At 29.4% G+C, this 21,815-nt stretch overlaps 9 protein-coding genes and 3 non-coding genes across 12 annotated transcripts; 9 read left to right on the top strand and 3 right to left on the bottom strand.

The window, feature by feature from the left end:
* Window positions 1-188: 188 nt before the first annotated feature.
* cgd7_5140 (A surface protein with 2 conserved cysteines) lies at window positions 189-965 on the top strand (the record flags this gene model as incomplete). Its single annotated transcript, XM_628655.1, has 1 exon — window positions 189-965. The coding sequence occupies one exon, from the start codon at window positions 189-191 to the stop codon at window positions 963-965; it is 777 nt and encodes a 258-aa protein (XP_628657.1).
* A 702-nt stretch (window positions 966-1,667) lies between these two features.
* On the top strand, window positions 1,668-6,542 carry cgd7_5130 (hypothetical low complexity protein with coiled coil regions; the record flags this gene model as incomplete). Its single annotated transcript, XM_628654.1, has 1 exon — window positions 1,668-6,542. The coding sequence occupies one exon, from the start codon at window positions 1,668-1,670 to the stop codon at window positions 6,540-6,542; it is 4,875 nt and encodes a 1,624-aa protein (XP_628656.1).
* Window positions 6,543-6,776: 234 nt separating this feature from the next.
* cgd7_5120 (conserved hypothetical protein) lies at window positions 6,777-8,288 on the bottom strand (the record flags this gene model as incomplete). The annotated part of the gene is made up of 1 exon (XM_628653.1): window positions 6,777-8,288. One exon carries the CDS (start codon window positions 8,286-8,288, stop codon window positions 6,777-6,779), a length of 1,512 nt encoding a protein of 503 aa, XP_628655.1.
* Window positions 8,289-8,737: 449 nt separating this feature from the next.
* Window positions 8,738-10,108, top strand: cgd7_5110 (hypothetical low complexity protein; the record flags this gene model as incomplete). The annotated part of the gene is made up of 1 exon (XM_628652.1): window positions 8,738-10,108. The coding sequence occupies one exon, from the start codon at window positions 8,738-8,740 to the stop codon at window positions 10,106-10,108; it is 1,371 nt and encodes a 456-aa protein (XP_628654.1).
* A 349-nt stretch (window positions 10,109-10,457) lies between these two features.
* On the top strand, window positions 10,458-10,535 carry cgd7_5107 (the record flags this gene model as incomplete). The annotated part of the gene is made up of 1 exon: window positions 10,458-10,535. It is a non-coding gene; the product is annotated as a snoRNA (small nucleolar RNA).
* Window positions 10,536-10,905: 370 nt separating this feature from the next.
* cgd7_5106 lies at window positions 10,906-11,027 on the top strand (the record flags this gene model as incomplete). The annotated part of the gene is made up of 1 exon: window positions 10,906-11,027. It is a non-coding gene; the product is annotated as a snoRNA (small nucleolar RNA).
* An 83-nt stretch (window positions 11,028-11,110) lies between these two features.
* Window positions 11,111-11,214, top strand: cgd7_5105 (the record flags this gene model as incomplete). The annotated part of the gene is made up of 1 exon: window positions 11,111-11,214. It is a non-coding gene; the product is annotated as a snoRNA (small nucleolar RNA).
* A 1,538-nt stretch (window positions 11,215-12,752) lies between these two features.
* cgd7_5100 (protein disulfide isomerase, signal peptide plus ER retention motif) lies at window positions 12,753-14,423 on the top strand (the record flags this gene model as incomplete). Its single annotated transcript, XM_628651.1, has 1 exon — window positions 12,753-14,423. The coding sequence occupies one exon, from the start codon at window positions 12,753-12,755 to the stop codon at window positions 14,421-14,423; it is 1,671 nt and encodes a 556-aa protein (XP_628653.1).
* A 195-nt stretch (window positions 14,424-14,618) lies between these two features.
* On the top strand, window positions 14,619-16,382 carry cgd7_5090 (SET domain protein with MYND insert (Skm/BOP family); the record flags this gene model as incomplete). Its single annotated transcript, XM_628650.1, has 1 exon — window positions 14,619-16,382. A coding segment is annotated over one exon (1,764 nt), but the record flags the coding sequence as incomplete, so codon positions are not given.
* Window positions 16,383-17,413: 1,031 nt separating this feature from the next.
* cgd7_5080 (conserved hypothetical protein) lies at window positions 17,414-19,426 on the top strand (the record flags this gene model as incomplete). The annotated part of the gene is made up of 1 exon (XM_628649.1): window positions 17,414-19,426. One exon carries the CDS (start codon window positions 17,414-17,416, stop codon window positions 19,424-19,426), a length of 2,013 nt encoding a protein of 670 aa, XP_628651.1.
* Window positions 19,427-19,713: 287 nt separating this feature from the next.
* Window positions 19,714-20,100, bottom strand: cgd7_5070 (small conserved protein; the record flags this gene model as incomplete). Its single annotated transcript, XM_628648.1, has 1 exon — window positions 19,714-20,100. A coding segment is annotated over one exon (387 nt), but the record flags the coding sequence as incomplete, so codon positions are not given.
* A 961-nt stretch (window positions 20,101-21,061) lies between these two features.
* cgd7_5060 (putative 40S ribosomal protein S20) lies at window positions 21,062-21,469 on the bottom strand (the record flags this gene model as incomplete). The annotated part of the gene is made up of 1 exon (XM_628647.1): window positions 21,062-21,469. A coding segment is annotated over one exon (408 nt), but the record flags the coding sequence as incomplete, so codon positions are not given.
* Window positions 21,470-21,815: the final 346 nt, after the last annotated feature.

Genomic DNA, 21,815 nt, shown 5'->3' with positions numbered 1-21,815 from the left:
TGCATGAAAATTGAATACGTAATTGAAAAAATGATTTGCATGAATACCGGTATATAGTAATTGCATTTTGTGTTTACTTGAATTTAGATAGATTATGAGGATAATATAGCAGTGAAATAGGAATTTAAGTATTGTATTTAATTACAAGTAATTTTTTTAATTAATTATTGATTGAAAAAATTGGGAATATGGCAAGAATTTCAATAGCAACACTATTCCTTGCATCTATTGCACTAGTTAAAGGAGCAAAGACTCATCTAGGATTGTCAGAGTCAGTATTTAATCAGTTGGTGAATAAAGGATACACAAAAAGTGATATAGAGTCATTAGTGGGAACAATTAGAAGCTCACTTTTGACTGTAGATGACGAACAAATTGGTCAATGCGGAGAGGGATTAAAAGGATTATTAGATAGACAATTAATTCCAGGAGATCCAGATGCTTTGGAAAGAGTTTCAGGTATCATTCACCAAGGAAATTTCCAATTATTCCGTGGAAAATTACCAATTGTAACTTTATCATCAACATCTATTTTATTACCAATAGATAGTATTTCCGATATATGTTTTGGAATCAGAAGCGATAAAGGAATAGGCTATAATGTATGCACAAAAAACAGAAATATGAGAAATATTTGGATGAATGCCATTACAGAAATGGTTTTATGTGAAAAAACTGGAGTTAGAAGTGGTAAATTACCAGCAATATCAAAAAAACAAAATGTACTCGCTGGAAGTAATGTTGGTGAGCTGAAACCTTCTGGAATTGATATTATTATCAAGGACAGTAGCCAAGGCAAGCCATTCCTCACTATTAATGGAAAGCCAATTTCTCAGATTATTCAAAAGCAAACAATGGCTGCACAAAATGCTTTGACTACACCAAAGGGTGAGGAGAGCGAAGAAGATAGTGTTGAAATTCCTGCAGAAATTGACGGTAAGTTTTTTTATCAATTAATGAACTAATTAAAATGAAATAATTTATTCTTAAATCTTTAGGCTCTGCAAGTCAAGATATGGCAGGTAACTCCATTTTGACCGATTCCGAAAAGCTTGCAATTCTAGGTAAGTTATTAAATATATCAGAATCATCTAATTTTCTACAAATGACTCATTAATACTTCATAACCGTAGAGTCGGATGCTGAGCACTTAATGGTCTCTATTGATGATGCACCACCAACTGGTTATGCATCTGTCCATATGGGTGGAGGAAAAAAGTCTCAATAAAAAAATCATTTTCTCAAAATGAAAAATAAATATAAATATGGCATTTATTATAATTAATAAATAGTACTTTTGCCTAGTAAAATATATTATAATTGATTTTCTGATCTGCTTTTACTATTTTATATTTAAAACTAAATTATTAAATGGTAGTTACCAAACATAACTAGCTATTATATAAATTTTTAAAAAATTAATTAACTACTTTTTTATCAAGAAATTTGTTTAATTATTTTTTTAAAATATTTGCATGTGGACACCGGTATATAGAAAGTAAATGTGAATTGCATGCATGCAATAAGGGGAAGAGCAGAATGAGGGTGGGGGGAAACTAGTAAAAAGTAGAAAATTGACAAGTATAATAAGGTAATAAACTGGTAAATTCTGCATTGAGAGGAAAGGAAAGAAAATAACAGAATTGGATATATGGTCATTGAAATCAATGGACTGGCAGTTAGAGCTTGAAAAGAAGCTTGAGAAAGTAAAGGGAAATGAAGATTTATGGGTTATTATTGAAGATGGGATTGTTGAAATTTTGGAAAGAGAAGAAGAAAATGAATCAACAAAGATAGGTAAAAACTTAACAAGAAAAATTTTTAGCATATTAGGGGACTCTTTAAAAGATAATAATTGGTCCTGTTGCAACAGTTGTTTAAGATTTATCTGGACATTAATTCAATATAAAAGTTTGAGATACAATGATATTGATGAAAAGAATATTAAAATTCTCATGAATGTATACTATTCAATAGTTTCAGTGTCTCAAAAAAACCAGGTGGTAGAATTGGAATTTGCTACATTATTAAGAAATATTACAGGGTTTTTTATGTCTTGGGTGGATGAATATTATTTAGAAATCAGCAAAATAGATATAGAAGATACTGAATCAAGGAATAATATTGAGCAGACTCCAATGTTTATAAAAGATAAGGTAATGCTTGAAAAGTATATATATAGTTTGTTTGAGCTATTAACAATGATTGAACCAAAAAGGTCAAATTGCAATGGAGTATTGGAATATCTATATATTGGCCATAGTTTTATATTATCCAGCAGATATGCAGCAGAGACTTATACAATGATACAACAGATTTCAAGTATTCAGAAATCTAGTTGTTATTTACCTTCTGCATTGATGGAAGTATGCATAAAAAGGTTTTTAACATGTCCTGATTTTGATTTACAGCTTATATTAGGGGAATTGATTTGGAGGGTTTTAAAGAAGACAAATTATGGAAGGGGCTACTCTCAAAGTGATAATGAAGAATTAAGCTTTATTGAAATATTTAGGTCATCATGGCCTGAAGGGTTGATACAACTTAGATATATTGGAATAGAAAACTTTGATTTTTCTTTTAGAGGATTATTAACCCCATGGAACAAAACATGTAATGGAAATGGAAAGAATATTTGGTCATTATCTGGGATTTTAATTCAGATGCAAGGTTTGGAGATCAAATTGGTAACAGTAATTGATATATGTGCATTTAGTATAGTATTTCACAGTGATATAGATGAAGAGGAATGCCATAGTAATCAATCAAAATATTCAATTGATATGGGAAATACTGAGGAGAAGGATTTAAAGCCATTTGTTTCAACAGCTGAAATACCATACTGGACTATTCAGTCGATTATATATGATGATGATACGAATAATCTTCATATAAATATAGTTTTTAGTGAACTTCTTGAAATAAAGCAGAGTTGGACGGGTATATTTTCAACTAATATTGAGAATTTACAGAGCAAACCAAAAATGAAGGATGATTTACTTAAAGTATCATTAATTATAGATGAAGAGCAAGCATATCAAATAATGGGTATATTTAAAGCAAGTAAGATTGAAAATATCCAAGGAATGAAACAAATAGAGACACCTTCAAGAAAAGTATCAATGGTAGATTCTAGAATAGTTTCAATTAAAGAATTAAATAAGATGGATCAACATAATGTCATTTTAGAAAGTGTTGAGAATAGATATAAGAATATTGAGAATGTTAAGATGTCAATCGCTACATCAAAAATGACTCCAAAAAAGAATCAATTATATAATCAACAAATAGATGACAAAGCAAGAAGAGTTAGTTTTGTTTCTTCTAAAGAGTGTAGTCAAGCAGATTCAGATATAAGGAGTAGTAATCTAATAGTTAAAGAATTGGAGAAAGAGAATATGATATTAAATTCGGATATTATAGAAGATTCTCAAAAGAAGAAGAATAAGGCGGATGTGATCATATTTGGATTAATCAATGAACAGAAGAAACTTACTCAGGAAATGGAGAGTGAAAATAGTTCTTCAGATAGTTCAGAATTAGATTGGAATATAAAAGATTGTAAAGAAGATACTAGAAATATTTCAAATGAAGTATTATTAGATAAAAGTAGAGGATTGGATTCTTTAATTCCAGGAAAATTACCAAATATGAATATAGCATTGGAAGGAAGAGAAGATGTTGAGATAGACTCAGAAAAAGATGAAAGAAATAAAGTCAAAAGCAAGAAAAGTAATCCAAATAAAACTTCTAAGAATAATAAATCAAGATTAAGGGGTAAGAGCTTGAATAACAATGAGATAGAAGGAAGCAAAAAGAAGCCTGAACTAGGAAATTTGAAGGCTGAAGGAGGCAGAGTAGAAGAAAATAGAAAAGAGTTACTTGAATTCGAATGTAAAAATGCAGAAGCAACCAACAGAGAGATTGAAACGGATGTAAATATAGACAAATTTGATAATTATCAGCAACAGAAAAGAGACGACAAAGTATTAAATTCTTCTGTTAAGAATCCAGCTAATCTTAAAAGAGGGAAAAAGAAGGAGATTAAAGGAAAAGAAATTGAGAAAGAAGAGGATTTATTGAAAAGAAAGGAAAATGATGATCAAGAGCTAAATAGTAAGAGGGAAAAAGAAGAAGAGATTAAGAAGAAAGAAAAGGAAGAAGAAATTAAAAGGAATAAAGAAGAGGAACTTAAAAGAAAGAAAGAAAAAGAAGAGGAACTTAAAAAAAAGAAGGAAAAGGAAGAGGAGATTAAGAGAAAGAAGGAAGAGGAAGAGTTTAAGAGAAAGAAGGAAAAGGAAGAGGAAAATAAGAAAAAGAAAGAAGAAGAAGAACTTAAGAGTAAGAAAGAAAAGGAAGGGGAAATAAAAAGAAAAAAAGAAGAGGAGGAAAATAAAAAAAAGAAAGAAGAAGAACTTAAGATTAAGAAAGAAAAGGAAGAAGAAATTAAAAGGAAGAAAGAAGAGGAAATCAGAAGAAAAGAAGAAAAGGAAGAGGAACTCAAAAAAAAGAATGAAGAGGATATTAAGAAAAAAAAGGAAAAAGAGGAGAATAAGAAAAAGAAAGAAGAGCTAAAGAGTAAGAAGGAAAAAGAAGAGGAGAATAAGAGAAAGAAGGAAAAAGAGGAGGAAAATAAGAAAAAGAAAGAAGAGGAAGAGCTTAAAAGAAAAAAGGAAAAGATAGAAACTGAAAAAAAAGGTCAAGAAGTGAATTTAGAAAAGAAAAAAAATGGGGAAATTGAATTTAATTCAAATGTTAATGAAGGACAGTTAGAAGAAAATAATAAAAAGGTTTGCAATAGTCTTATGGATGATCATGATGAAAAGGAGGTAAAGAAAGTTGCCTTTCCAATCTCAACATTGGACCAGACAAATAAGAGAGCATCTGGGTTAAAGAGAGGGAGATTCAATAAAGAAAGTAATGAACTAAAGATGGATATAGTTTACGAAAGAGTTAGTTATGATACATTAAGAGACATAGTTTTTGGTAAGAACGATTGTGAAAAAAATGCTAATTTCAAGGAAAAGAAAGATCTTTCAAAAAAAGTAAATAAAAAAGAGAATAGTGAGGTATTTACTCCAATAACAAAAAGATCAGAGCCTCCTAAATCTCTTAAAGAGAGTATAATTACAATAGAAAATGAAACTACTTGCCCAACAAGGATGAAAGAAACAGAAGAAGAACAGGATCAAGATCAAGATAAACAAAAGCAGGAAAATGAAGTGAAAAAGATAAATAATAACAAAAAAGATATAGAGATAGAAGAAACTAAATCAATAGTTCCCATAGAAATTGCAGTTGTTGACAATGAATATCCAATTCTAGGAAGTTTTGATGAATTAAAGGAAACTGAGGAAATTGAAATAAAGAAGAGAAAATATTCATCTGATTCCAGGTCAGACAAGCTATTAAATATGTGGATATCAGAAATTAATGGGGATACTCGTGATAGTTTACAAGAATCTAATGAAAATGATGAAAAAACTCCAACAGTTATTAATATTGGATTAAACAAGAAAAAGAAAAAAGTGAAACAAAAGTCGAAATCAAAAATAAAAGAAGTATCCGAAAATGTTTATTGCTTAAATGAAAACAAGTCTTCAGAAATGGATGAAGATATTTCAGAAAAATATGATTTGGAAGAAACTAAATCTGTAATCTTCTCTGGAATTAATAAAATATTTGAGCAAATTACAGAAACTGAAACTAAAGGTGAATTTGGCTCTATTAATTCTGGAGACTATTTTGATAATTATTCATCTATAACAGGGACTGAGATACTTGATGAAATAATGAGAAAGCCAAAAAAAAGAGGATTTTCTGATTTTTCTTTAAAATCCCTCAATTCTATTGGTAAAATGTCAATCTCTGATTCTATTTTTAGCCCTGATACCAACTTTGATGATAATATGACAGTAAATAATTACAATTTTATTTGTAAATCTAAAGAAAAAGATCACCGTGATAATATTAACCAGAATCAAAATTATTCTTCGTTACCTTCTGATCTTTGTATTTCAAAGCTTAAATTAGAGGAAAATAAACAACTTGAGAATGCACTGACCAAGTTAGAGACAACTAGTAAAGGACTTTACGAAAAGTGTCAGAAGAAGCTGGAAGCTTACTTCATTTTAATTAAAACCCGTATTGAAAATATGTGGAATGAAAAGATTAATGTTTTTTCTCAAAAAAGGAAAGATCTTACATTAAAAGTAGAAGCAAGCAGAGCTCAGATAGAAAATGAATATTTAAATTTACAAAAAAAATATATTGCAGATTTGAAAATGATTGGCGAGAAAATTAATAAGGAAAAGGAAATGAATATAAAGGGATTAGAACAAGATAAATTTTCATTAGGAAAGAAAGTCATAGTTGGACTTAAGGAAGAAATTGAAAGAGAAAAGAAAAGGGTAGAAAATAGTATAAAATTATTATCAGAAAAGAAAGAGATGGAGAGAAGCAAATATAGAAAATCTACAACAAAGAAATTGGATTTAAGACAGATTTTGAAAAATATGATAATTAATGAAGAAAGCGAATAATTAAATAAAAGTTATTGCATTCTAAAATAAAAACAAGTGAGTTAAGGAGATATGATAATAACAAAAGATCTAAAATAAATATAATTCAATGGTCATTTCCTCTAATATATTAGTTATATTTCTCTATATTGAAAATTACCAATAACAATAAAGTCAGTTTTCTTTGATGTTCACAAGGAAAGAAAAAAGTTGTCAAAGTATAACCAATTAAAATCAAACAACGATTAGGTTAAATCAGTAATGCATCTTCCATGATGATCTAATAAGCTCAAGACCCTTTTTAGTCTGGTCAATTGCATTTTGAACAACAGGACTTTTGAAAAAAGAAAATCTATAAAAAGTAACATCACATTCAACATCAAGCTGAACAAAGTTGTTTTGTTGATCCTCTTGTTTATTTGATATTTGATTATCCATATTAACTGAACTATTAGCATTTGAAACTGTTGTAAAAGGTGTAAATCTGTGTCTTATATTGACAGTAAAAGCGTCATTTTCAGGAATACCAGTGGAGTTAATATCTATACAAAGTAAAATACCAACATCACTACCAAGATTATAAAGTTTGAGATCCTCTTGACACTTTATATTCATCATTCCTTTGGAAAGCCAACCAAATCCAAAACTGCCTGTTAAACTTAAAGATTTTTCATATTTATATATATAATGAAACATAAAGTCACCATTGCAAGGTTTAGATTCAATTTGAATATTAGAAGCTCCAGAAAGTTCCAGGTATTTAAGATAAACGTTCTTTGAGCTATCCATGGTATGGTTTGAAAGTATTGAGAAGATTTTCTGGACTTTTAATGGTATAATCACACAAGGGAAAACATTTGACAAAGATGATGTTGGAATAGAGTTAAAGTCATACTCGTTAATAAATTCTTCAAAGTCATTACTTGCTTTTTTGGCCAATATTCCATATATATTTTGTTGATCCAAGTCACAGCTATTACTTATGGAAATTCTATCTTGAATATTATACAGGAGAAAATTGCAAGGTTCATTAGGAATAATAGACTCAGTTTTTTGATCCAATTTCCCGATATTTTCCAAATCTTCAATAGAATTGACCTTCTCATGAACAATATTATTCAAATCGGGATTATTTTTATCCCCTAGGATGGTTTCATGAATTCTGCTACAACTTAAAGTACAAAGCTTAGAAAGTAAATCATATACATATTTTGTATGGAAAAAATGGCAAAACATTAATTCCAAAGGAATTTCACTGTTATTATGGATCTCAAAAGTAACACTTCCTCTTAAAACTTTATTTCCACCTCTACGTATCATCCTTGAGATCTGGGTATATTCTAGAGTGATTCTGGTAACATCTGAAATGAGCATACCTGGGAATGACGAATATTTTGAGATAAACTCTTCATCTTCGTAAGTAATGGAGATTGGTGAGAAGAATGTGATTGATCTATCGTTCACAAACATCCTTCCATGAATTCTTTTTTTTGATTCATATCTCCAACAACATCCAAAGGATATTTTGGTTTGCTCAACAAATTTTCTAATATGTTTTGAATTTTGGACCACATTCTGACGATTATTTAAGGAGTATGATGAATATTTCTTTGCATTATTCTTTCTTATAATAAAATCTATTAGAACAACTAAAGCCAGTAAAATACTTAAACATAGAAATAATGGACTTGAAAATATGGAGATGTATTGATCAATAAGCAGTTTTATAAGAACTGGAAGCTTATTACTAATTATTTCTGGGTACATCAAAGCAAGTAATAGTAAGAGAGTGCTCTGTTAATTCAAGAAGTTAACTTAACTTTAGCCTAGACTCCAAGAGTTCAGCAGTAAATAGGGTCAAATGAATGGTGTAGAAAGTGGGGAACTCTCCATTATTTGCTAATATTGGGAGTGGAAATTGTGAATTCTGAGAAAAATTGGAATTAATTAAAAAATAGAAATTAATTTATAAAGTCGAGTTTTACGGGGATTTCAAATTCTTTAAAAAAGTCAAATTTCGATTAATTATTGCCCCTCAAACTGGAATTTATTTTGGAGCCTTTTGCTATGGGCTCCAAAATAAATTAATGAAATTTCAAAAATTGCATGCAATATCAAAAAAATATTCTGATGAAGGGGAGTTTTGGAAAATTTTAGAATTTGGAGAGGAAATAAAAGCATAGCTGAAATCAAAGAAAAGGAGATTAAAGCGTTAAATGAGTTGGTGGTTGGAAAAACTAACCAAGAACTTAACAACGGGAATAAATTCTGAGAATTCCGTAAATCACTCTAAAAATAATATAACTTCCAGGAATGAAAGTGAGGAAGAGATTTTAGCAAACGATTCTTCCATCTTTAGCCAGATTTATGAGTTGAATGGATGTTACAAATGTACTCTTCGTACAAGTGGAGTAGGACTGGGATCCTATAAATGTGATGTAATTTTCATGGAGAAGCAACTTATAGTATTGCATTTGGTGAGTAGAAATAACCTTAATATTTCAAGAATCTTAGCTCCAATAGCAGCCACAGCTTTTGCTACCTCATTTAATGGGGATAATTCAAAAGTCTCTAAAGGGGAATGGATTGTACTTCCTTTTGATCATATTACAGGAGTTGAATTACAAAGCCAAGGGCAAGAAGTGAGAATAACGACAAAAGCTGGAATAAGTTATTTTTTAGGGGATAATGAAGAGTGCATTTTGAAAGTTTATGAAATTTACAATGAAAGAAGAGACTCTCTAAGAGATTTAGAAAACAAGGGAAATGCAAAAAATCCAAATGCTCGTAGCTTTACTATATACAATGCAGACATACCAATAAGTAGCAGGGAACATGTTGGAAAAGAATCATTTTCAGATTTTGCTCCTTTATCACACATATTTCCTGGTTGTATTGTCTCAATTACAGCAACAGAGTTAGCAGAGATACTGACTAATGACTTATTCTACGGTAAGTACATTTTGGATCCAAAAGAGACATTTGAACTTGAGATAAGTAAATGGGAGGGTCAAAGTGATATTGTAAGTAGTGATAAATCAGAATTTTGGCTAAAACAAGGAGCATCTAGAGATATACAATATAGGAGAAAGATTTCAACAGGAGTTCTGGATATATGGGTCTCATTCACGGAAAAGCACCAGATCTCATTTCCCACTGACCGTTCATTCATACATATATTAATTGGAGTCATATTCACTATTTTTGAAAAGGAAGTCGGAATCAAAATTCTAATTAGATTAGTCGAGATACAAGAAAATAAGACACAATTTGACCTGGAATGTGAATTAGAAAATACCAGCTCTCTACCATATCTAGTAAGGTACCAGCTAGAAAGCTCAACAATTAATAATATAAAGTCAACCGTTGAAAACTATATTCAAGGAATCAGGGACCACCTCTCAGAAATTTGTTCTAGCAGTATGGACTCAATCCCGGAATTCTGTTCAAACACTACGATCTGCAACCTAAACTACCCAGAAAACAAAATAGGTTTTTTCAAACAAACCACAGCAAAATGCGATGAATCCATGATCTGTTGCTTCCAACCCTTTCATCAAGTCTTAAGAAGCTTATTTCAATTTTAATATCTAAATATTATAATAAATGGAGTTACCGCCCTAATTGCCCGCCCGAAAATGAGACGAAATTTTGGCGGTTTGTCTAGAGGTGATAGTAATAATAATAATAATAATAATAATAATTAGAGAAATAGTAAATAATAATCAAATAAATGAAATAATCAATTAAGAGATTTGAGGAATTTGAGGAAAAAACGGACAAAGATTTTCAGTTTTTACATTTTGTATCTCAGTTTTGTATTAGTGGATTTTATTTCAGTAATCTACAATGGGATACAAAATGGAAACTCCTTATATATAGACTAAGTGAATAAGAATTCGTATATAAAGAAAAAGTTAAATCTTTAATATTTATCCCAATGATGATTTTGAAATCCAATTCAGATTATTATGACGAGAATATTAAATAATATCGAGCTTTTTAACTCTGAGGGAACGACTTTTAAACGGTTTTCTTTCTATTATTTGCAGAAGAAGAAAAAAGAATTCATCTATTACAAGGGAGGTCATGGAAAGAATTGAGACCTTAAAATCTGTTAAACTATAAGACATATTACTTTATTCATCCCATCAATAATTGTTACATATAGTTTGAAAGATATCTTATGAATACGAGGTAAGTCGGATATTTTTAGTTATTGGTATTCTTCTTTTCTCTATTAAGTATTGAAATATGGGAATATTTTAAGCCTTTTATAAATGGATATATTTAAATACGTTATATTATTTGTCGCAATTAAATGGAAAAGAACTTTAAAAATATACGTAAATACATAGTTATTCATCTGGTATAATTGGAATATTGCAATGAAGATTAACCAACTCTATTCTTCTCCTTCCACTGAAACTTAGTGTAGAAAAAGAGTTTTTTATCGTTTTGGAAATTGGTCTCTTAAGAGTTACTATTTTCAAAGCGGTACTGAGCATTATTTCTATGTTAATTACTCCATTTTATAGCATTTATTCCACGTTATATGGATTTGTATATTTATTGATGGTATATTGGAAATGAATGATGATCTTCTACTTTTTAAGTAGTTAAGCGTGCAAAATAATCTGTCAATCCACTGAATCTATCTATGTGGAGAAACTCTATGTCTGCAAACCTGACGATTTTCTTTATACTTGGATTAATACTAATCATATATAACGTGTATTTGCATTTGCTATTAAATTGGATTCTTTCATTTTGGATATTTAAAGTTTTTTTTTAATCCACTTGTATAAACATTAATATCATATATATATATATATATATATATGTATTGGATATCAGATGATGAAATATTATTAATCAAGATAACTTAATATTCATATAAAAGAAGAAAATTGGATCATACTGTTTAATTGATACTTATAATATAACGTAAATTCCTCTATTATTTAGATATATACAATGGTTTACTCTATATCTTCAAGATATACCGATGATACCGAAGACCAATATTTGGGATATTTTTACTATTTTATTGGATCAAACTTCATCGAAAAGTAACGAATCTCGGGTGCCATTGCTCTTTTATTACCGTAGAGTTTATGTCAATCACAGGGTTCTACATACTTGGTATAATAATATTATATACCTACATTTAATTTAGAGGAATTCAATATATTCCAATGGAGCTATATTTATTTCAATTGATAGAGAAAAAGAGTACTATATCAACTAATTTAAAACACTTTTTGAGAAGATGTTTAACTTTAAATAGATCTTTTTATTCTTCAAAAGGGACAGACAAACGGCTTTTGCTTATATATATATATAGTAACAAAATCGAGATAAAGCTTTTGATTGATATTTCTAAATTTAAATTTACATGGAATTTAACTATATATTATACTATTCGTAACTTGAGTTTTTTTTTATTTAAAAAAAGTGGCTATGGGCGAGATCAAGCTCGAGATTCTCCATAGACAATAAAGTGGGTTTTGCTAATATTTTATTTATATGAAATATTACTTAACTACATTTTTCATAAATGGATGGGAAGGTCTGAGATGCCTCTACATTCTTTTGAATGTATTCTTAGAAGTATTAGTTGAGATAACTAACGCCACCTAACAGAAATTCGTTGAAATTTTTTATTTCAACTTGAAAATGGTTGGCCGGCACGTGGAACGAAAATGTATTTTCGGATCATTTTTGTATCTAATTAAGTCCAATTCTCGAGACGTTGGATCATGTATTAACGAACTCAATTCAGACTACTCTAATTTCGCTCATTTTTTTTTATCCGTTTTTTTTTATTCTCAATTTTACCTTTATTATCATTTAAATTTTATTTAGTTGTTCTTACTCAAGTTTACCGCCAAGTCATCTCAAACCGGCGTTCTGTTATAAATATGGCGGTCGCGCACTTGGCGCCAATCCAAATCAACATCACGGTTCTCCGCCCGTAATGTGGCGCCTCGTGATTGGAACGGTGGGGTGCAGGTACCGTTTTATTTGGGCGCCAAATGCATAAGTTGAATTTATTAAGATGGGAAATAAATAATTAATTGTGTGAAAATAAAAGTTATTTTTTTAAAAATTAATAGTAAAGTTTAAAGAGGGTGAAGGTTTGAAAATAAAATACAATTTAATAAGATTTCAATATAGTGCAAAAGCACAATATTCGGAAAAAGTAGAATAAATTAGTAATTTTAAAGAATGAAAATAAGTTGGAGGATATTACTAACATTACAAACAGTTTTATTTTTTTTATATTTCTCAATAGTTAAAGGTGGGAATTTAACTGAGTTAAATAAAGATAGCTTTCAAGAATTTATTACTAAGAATGAACATTGTTTAGTAATCTTTTATACTGATGATTGTGCAGCATGTGTGACAATAATAGAAAGATTGGAAAAGTTGAATGAAGAAATAGGAAATATTAAAGTTAATGTGGCAAAAATCAATGGAGAGAGGAATATAAAGATATTGGAAGAATACCAAATAAATGATTATCCTACAATGAAGTTTTTTAGAAATAAGGTAGCAGAAGAATATTATGGAGGAAGAGAAGAAAATGAAATATTAGAATGGTTAAAGGAACAAGTAGCATTTCCTGTTTTGGAATTAGAGAAGAATATGATTAATAAGGAAAAGCTTGAGAATTTATTACTTAAGAATGATGTTTTATATATCTTTTATGGTGATAAGAACGGAATTGAGAGAAGTATATTTAATGATGTAGCAAACTATAATAGAGCCTCTGGGAAATTCTACCAAATATCAAAGGATGACTTAGGATTTGGTTTATCTAAAGAAAGCTTTATCAATGTCTTTCAATCTGGAATAGAGTTAGATTCAATAAAAAATGATTTAAAGAAAAACAGTTTTGATCCTTGGATTGTTTGCTTAAGGAGATATGAAAATGCAATACCTTTCCATGGTTCTTCTAAACAAAGAAAAGAAGTTTGGGATTTTGTGAAAGCTAATCAGATTCCATTATTTGGTGAGATTTCATCTAGAAATTATGTAAAATATTCAGAGGTAGAATATGATTTAATTTGGCTTCTTGTTCCAATGGAACCTGGTAAAGGAGAAGAAAGTATTAAACCATATGTTGCATTATTTACTCAAATTTCACAAGAATTCGCAGATAACTACAGAGTAGTATGGTTAGATACCTCAGAACATTCTTCTCATTTAAATACAGTTTTGTTAGTAGAACCTGAGATGCTTCCAACAGTAGCTGTAGCTAAATCTAGACCTTATCTGTTACCACCAAATACTCCAATAGAGTATTTAACAATAAAGAAATTTCTTCAAGATATTGAATTAAATAAGGTTGAGCCAAAATTAAGATCTGAGCCAATACCTGTCTATTATGATAATGACACAGTATTCAAGCTGGTTGGAAGTAACTTTAATTCAATGGTTTTAGAGGATAAAAAGAATGACTGGCTAGTTGTTTTAGTTACTCCATTTTGCCAACCTTGCATAGATACAGAAGAGATTATTAGAAAATTACATGATGCGATTTCTTTTGGGAATTCTGAATCAAAAATAAAGTTTGGGTCCTTTGATATCAGTGAAAATGACCTTCCTAAGGATGAGTTCTACTCCAGTTCTATTCCATCCATAATTTTCTTTAATAGAAAGGATTCAGGTAATCCCATTCACTTTAATGCAGAAGAAATTAGTTACATAAATATTAAGGATTACATGATGAACTCAACAAGTATTGATTCTAATGAGATTTCATTCATAGATCCAGCAAATGCTACTGATCTTGTTGTTACGATTTTCTCAGACTTTGAACAGTTTAGTGATGAATTCCCCACACAAGAGCAAATTGAAGCGGTGGAAAAATCTATCAAACATGACGAATTATAATTAGTAAATCTGAATTAATGAATTTTAGAAATTAATTAGATAAGCGATTTATACAATTTATTTTAGTTTACTTAAATTTTTATTATTATTTTTTTACCGGTATTGCATGAAATCACGGGTACCGAATATAATAATTTCGAATGTTGGCGCCAAAACATATAATTTAGATTTAGCTTAGAAAATTTTTATAGTTAAAAATTTTTAATAATAATTGATGATTTATATGATTTGCAAATGTGGAATTTACCAGAAAAAATTGAAATAAAAGAAGATGAGAGGAAAGGGAGGAGTATCATAGCAAAGGAGGAAATACAGATTGGAGAAAGCATATTAATGGAAGAACCGTATTGTAGAATATTATTTAGTGATAATATAGAAGAAATTTGTGATACATGCTTTAATTATTTGAGATCGGAAGGCTCTTATTCTGAATGCATTCTAGAATGTCAGGAATGCAAGAAAATCAAGTTTTGTTCAAAGAAATGTATGGAGGAGTCTAAAACAATTCATCATTTTGAATGTGGAATACTAAAGTTGGATATTTTGCAAATGATTTCTAATAAAGTAGGAGTTTCTTTTGATAGATCTAGACTTTTAACGAGATTTGTTATTAAATTAATACTTGAGCTTAATGATAAAAATAAGAGCCAAAGAGAGCAGAATAATAGTTACTTAATATCAAATTTAAACCAAATTAATTCTTTAGTTGACAATCAAGAAAAGTTTTTACAGAGCATTAAGGATGTTTATCAAGAATTAGCACTCGAGATTCTCAAAATTCCAAAACTGAAAGCAGAAATTGATAAATTGGAAAGTGATATTATTACAGATAAGTTATTGGTTAAGATTTCATGCATTATAGATAGTAATAGTTTTGGAATCCCTAAATTCCCTTTGAAATGCAATGTAAATGGAGATTCAGTATCAGAATTAGTGAATCCACGACAAAAAGCTCCAAATTCTTCTTTAGAGTTGTCTAACTCTTTATTAAACCCAAGCATTCTTGGATGGGGACTTTTTTCATATTCTAGCCTGTTTAACCATAGCTGTGATCCAAATTGTGACTTCATTGGAGTAAATCCTATTCCTAATCAATCCTCTGTAACAATTAATTTAATAGCTAATAGGAAGATTCAAAAGGATGAAGAAATTACAATTAATTATGTTGAGATTTATGATACTAGGAGAAATCGAATTAAAAATCTACTTAAAACCAAACATTTTATATGCCATTGTGAAAGATGCACAACATCTTTTCTTAATTGTAATGACTCATATATCCAAGGATTTTGTTGTTCAAAATGCTTCAACATTAATGATTTTGACTATAAAAGTAATAATATTCCAATAATCCAATCAGAATCTGTTTCTAACTTAAATCAACCAGAGAATATTATGTCTATTATTGATGATCAAGACTATCTAATCTCCCAATTAACTGAATCATATCACTGTAATTCATGTGGTGAAATTTATTACGGATCTGAAGTTACCAGTATTCAAAATGAATTTCTTGATACCATACAAGAAGCTGAGAATATGAATATTCAAAAATATGATCTCCAAGGAGCAATTAATCTAATATCAAGCTTAATTCAAAAATATCATCTTCCTGACTCTAAATCACTGTTACCTCATCCATTAAACCATTTACTCTATAGATGTTATAAGTTACTCACTTTTTGGAATGTTATTGTTAAAGACTGGAATTCTGTTAATTATTATGTTTCAAAAATGATCAACTCTCATTTATTATTATTTCAGAACCAATATAATTTAGAAATCTCCAATCTATACTCCACTAAAGCTATTGCTTTATCTCACCTAGGACATGTTTCAGAATCCAATACAGAATGGAATAAATGTCTTAAAATCAGACAAATTTGCTCCAGAAATTTCTCTTACCCATATAATATATCTTCAGTGAATTCTCTAATTGGGCATAAAGATGCCGCTTAAAAATTAATTTTAATGTGCATGTATATAGTAACCTTTTGTTTAAAACGTTTAACTTTCACTTTGTTTATTTTATTTTATTTCTTCTATCGGAGAAGAGGAATACAAGCAAAGGATCTATTAGAATAGGAATCCTTTACACCTAAAATTTAATTCCCTCTCCTATTCCTTTTATGGTTGTTCCAATATCACTATATTATATTCATTTAATTTATCTAGTTATTTTTATACTAATTCATTTTTGCATGCACACACTTGGCGCCACTGTCAATACCGGTATAGCTAAAATGCCATGTGGGGGGGGGGGGTATTTTAAGTGGATAAGAATTAATAATTGTCAACAAATTATGCATGCACAAATCAGGGAGGGGGGGGAGAGGTTTCTAATTTTGTTACGATTTGTTAGAATTTATAAATAATGAGAAATTCTAAAAATTATGTATTAAATTACTTGAACAATCTAAAAATATAAAAATTACAAAATTTAGTTGATATTCTTCTGTATATGCAACTTTTGAAACTAATTGAAGAGCAAAAGTTACTGGCAGAATTGAGGTTTTACTTAAACTAGTATTTTTTTATCTCTCTCTTCCTCTCATTTTCTTACAATATTTCTACCCCTTAACTTATCACTTTATTTCCAAATCTCTAAAGCTCTCCTTTTTCCTTCATAATCCCACTCGTCTCCCCAAATTCTCTGTTCTATAATCAAAAAATGATAATTACTGAAAATTTTTAAAAAGTTACTGAGGCGGGAAAAAATTCTTATTTAAGCTGCCAAAATATTCAATAATAATTCTTAGAATTAACTTGAAAGCATTCACAATAAATAAATAAATTTTTTGTCTTTATAAACCAAGTTTTTACTTTCAATACTAGGTATTATTTAAGTAGGAAGTTATAATTGTGGAGTTTGGAAGCTAATTGCTTGGAATTCTCAAAGATAATATAATACAAGATCATTTAAATTCAGTTACTTATAATTTACTGGCTTGCATAATTAATATAAGGTAATATAGAAAATTGTGAGAAATATGGGAAAAATACTTGTTTCTTTAATATTATTTGTTTTTGCCTTAATAAATAAGGTACAAACCCAATTCGTTAATATTTTACCAGAGGTACCGAGTGATATCACGCAAGAAATAGGTACATGTGATGCATTATTATTAAAATTACTAGCAACAAATTATGTCCCAAAATCAGAAACTAACTCACTTTGTAACATTTTCAGAAATAAGATTCAAAGGATAGATACTCCATTAAATGATTTAAATTGCTCAATATTTGGTTCGATACTAGTTCAATGTGATCTCAAATTAGCAATTACTAGTTCTGAAATCTTAAGACAATATTTTATGAAATCAACTAAGCCAACCTTAAAAGAGCTATATTACTTAACAACTATACTATCCAATTTACCACAGGAAATTAGTTCAGTTTTAGGAAGAGACGATATAATAGAAGACTCAAATGAGATTATTAATGATAAGTTAAGTATTATCAAGAAACAAATTTCAAGTAATCAAATATTAGATTATGAAGAAATCTCATTTTTATTTGGATCAATTTCTCAGTTAATTCGATTAGGATCTAGAAATGTACAACATCTTAAAATGATGAATACAATCTTGGAATTGCAAAATAAGAATCTCAAGTTTTATCCTATTGTAGACTTAGATACCTTTGTCCTCAACTTCTCACTTTTATCTAAAGCGTACTTCTTCTTAAGAAGACCCGTTGATTTTGAAGATATCCCACTTTCCTTACAGCAAATGGCCTATAGTATTTCAAGAATTAAACTTAGAGATATAAAAAGTTTAACAGTTTTGAATGAATATATTGTCACTAGAAGACTGTTTATTGATTCTGGTATTTATTTGATACAAGGTTTCCAAAATACTAATCCCAAAAATATTGATGAGAATTTAGCTACAGTTATATTTTGTAGATTAGATGGATCACCAATTGAAAATTTATCTTTGGATTTATCAAATACTAATACTTTTAAACTTGTAGGTATACCAAATACTTGCGAGTATCAACTTTTTTATAATATTGCAAATCAAACCGAACCATTTAATCTTGAGAAAGTGAAGAATGATTTGTCTAAATCTATTCCAAAGCTAAAAATCTCTAGTAGATCAGTCCTTGCTAGAGAAGCCAATATTCCAATTCTTAATAAGAAAAGCTCCAATTTTGAGATCACAAAAGCCACTATTTACTTTGGTGAGAAGTTAACATTGGGAAAATCTCAAGTTAAGGATATTAATACTCACTATATGAAGACATTAGATAGTTTCCAATTTTCTCTGGAACTACAAACAAGCTTGGAGATATTAAACTTTGAAACAGTATATCAATATTTTACTGCTTTTGAAATTAAAGCTTTGACTCCTTATAAAACTATTGGTACCCGAACAATCAAACTTATTCCAGCAATTATTGAGAAGAATAATCTAAAACTCTATTTAGATCTTACAAATAATGACTTTATTTGCTCTTCTCTAGAATTTTCCATAAGAATTATTATTGGAAATCCATTGAAAAATGAATCATCCAATTCCTCAAATTCCAATCAAGAGATACTTTCAATTATGATTAATGATGAACGTAATGATACATCAGCTCTTAGTAAACTTTGTCCATACAAGATCCACCCCAAGATTGCCGATTTCTATCCAAAAGAAGAAATCTCATATAAATTTAAAGAACCAAGAAAACTACCTGGACCTCTTCTCCCTTATGGCTTCTCTATCCTAATTTTACTATCACTATTCAAAATTATTCCTATTTGGAATAAGTTGTCCAAGATTGACCAAGGATTCTTCACTTTCATAAATAACGTCCCTTTCATTAAAGTAGCAACCTTCATTTCTTTGGCAATTTCTCTTTTCATTATCCTTTGCTACTGGCATACACTCAACATCTTCCAGTTTATGTACATCTTCACCCCAGCAATATGTATCTTTTTTGTTTTATTAAAACTCTCTCTTAGAAACTTTAATTATCCAAGCTTCGGCAATGAAAAGTCCAAGTCTGACTAGCCCCACTGGCGCGCTTTATCATTTGATTAAAATATCAACTCAAACCTAATAAAGCAAAGAAGGTCTTCCTCCAATCAATGTTGTAGGAAATGGACAACTTATTAAAATAGTATACTCTTATTGAGAAACTAACTTTTAAAAAAATAAATAAATAATTCCTTACTCATCCTCGCTTTACCTAGATTTTCTTATAATTTTTCTAATTTTGCATGTTTAGGCGGGAATTATACCTTGAAAGAAAGCCGATTCTAGGCGGGAATTTTATGTGGAGAAAAAAAATGATTAAATTAGTATAATAAAGATTGGTCTTCCCAAACATCGGAGTTTGCGAGTCCTTTTGTGATAGTTTTATATATTTGAGGATTTTCTAGTGCAGCGTGTACCCTCTCTTTGTCTTTGAGTTGTTTATTGATCGAATCTTCAAGATCGTGTGTACCCTTAACTACTTTGATAATGATTTTAAAGTTTTTATTAAAAACGGTGTGTAGTTTATAGTATAGCGATAGTCCAATAAGGCTTGCTTGGGAGCAGCTAGTTACTGTGGGCTTGAAGAAAACGAATATGATTTGTTCTTCATGGTTGATTATAATGTTTTCAAGGGAAACAACGTTTAGTTGTTCAAGAGTTAAAGGGTATTCTGGGTCAATAATATCTTTAATGCATTCGTAAACGTCCTAAAAATTGGTATGAGAAAGAAAAAAAAATGATTGTTTAATAGAAATTGTTAAGAATAAGAACCGTATTCTATATTATATGCTAGGTACTTACATTTTTTGTTACTTGATTTATTGTATTATTTAATTCTCTATTTTCGCAATAAAAAAGGGAATTGGCATCAACCTCCTCTATGCTATTTTCATCTACTGGTTTAAAGTAGATTATTGGGTTTGAGTTTTCCATACTAGAAAATGAATTTTCATCCCAACAAATTAAAAGAGAATTTTAAGATTTTCCCTCCAAAACGCCTCAAGACTCAAGGTGAAATATCCGATACCTAACAAAGAGAAAAAAAAAAAAAGACATAAGAAACAAACAAAACAAGGAAAACATCAAAAAAAGAACAAATATATTGTTTACTAATGATTATTACCTCTTAGAAATGTATTTCTCTATCGTAATCATTCTAATATTATAGCAAGTGTAGACTCGAAATTAACTCTCTACATATATATATATACATAGATCTGGGATCCGAACACGTAAAAGGCTACCATCTTGGTATTGCTTAAACTTATGTATAGTTAATACATAAATATATAACCGGAATATATTAACCCAAGAATGTATAGTACTCAGATCCATAGCTCTAAAATATAATAATAGTAAAAGAACCAAATTCTAGGAATAAAAGAAGCTATCTCTCAATTGGAAACTTTATTGACTTTCAGCTCAGAATAGTTAAGTAATACCCTCCTTTCCTCTAGTAAGGTTACTGTTGAAAAGAAGGGGAAACATATATTACCAATAAATTAAGGTATTTATATATCATTACTCTTCTGATGTAAAAGATACAAAAAAAGACAAACCAAAATTCTTATCAGGATATTTGGTTTAATAAATTAAGGAGAGATACCATTACAAAATTAATCATTATACTCCAAGTCAATAGTACCTTCTTTTCCAGGCTAAACTCACTTAAATGTCAGAAATAGTTACCTCAACCTCAACTCCTGCATCAATGTTAATTGAAGTGATTTGCTTTACAACATCACTTGATGAATACAAGTCGATAACTCTCTTGTAGATACGCATTTCATATCTATCCCAGGTCTTAGATCCCTCACCACATGGGGATTTTCTGGTAGTGATTCTCAAGGTCTTAACTGGCATTCTAACTGGACCAGTTACTTTTAAGTCCTTTTGTTTAGCACTTTGGATCAAATCAGCACATACACGCTCAATTGATTTCAAATTCTTACTTGAGAGAGTAATTCTGATCTTGTGTAATGGTGCCTGTTGTTGCTCTCCATTAAACTGACCAAATTGTTTGTCTGTTGGCTTCATTACAGCTGCTGACATTTTTGACTGACTCCTTTCTCTGTTTTATCTTACTAATAACGAATCCTGTCTTTGAGTATATATAAATATCGTCTATTTATAAAATAAACTCTTTGGTAGTATTAATCCCAAAACAAGACTTATAATTAATCTTTGAATTTCTTCAGCGGCAGGCCTTTAATAATAGAAATTTATTAATTTTTAATTACCAGTTTATTTTTATTTATTATTTATTAATTTATTTATTAATATTATTATTATGATCCCGTCTCACCGATACCTTTTTATTAATAAATATTTAAGAAAAAATACCGGTATTTTTTTAAAAGCTTTGGCGCCTAACGTGTATTTTTTTCTTCAAGGTAAATATTCTAACTTGGATTAAAAAAGC

This window comes from Cryptosporidium parvum, chromosome 7 (genome assembly GCF_000165345.1).
Source record: "Cryptosporidium parvum Iowa II chromosome 7, whole genome shotgun sequence".
Taxonomy (NCBI): Eukaryota; Apicomplexa; class Conoidasida; order Eucoccidiorida; family Cryptosporidiidae; genus Cryptosporidium; species Cryptosporidium parvum.
The sequence above is the reverse complement of the archived record's forward strand: the minus strand, read 5'-3'. Positions and strand labels throughout refer to the sequence as shown.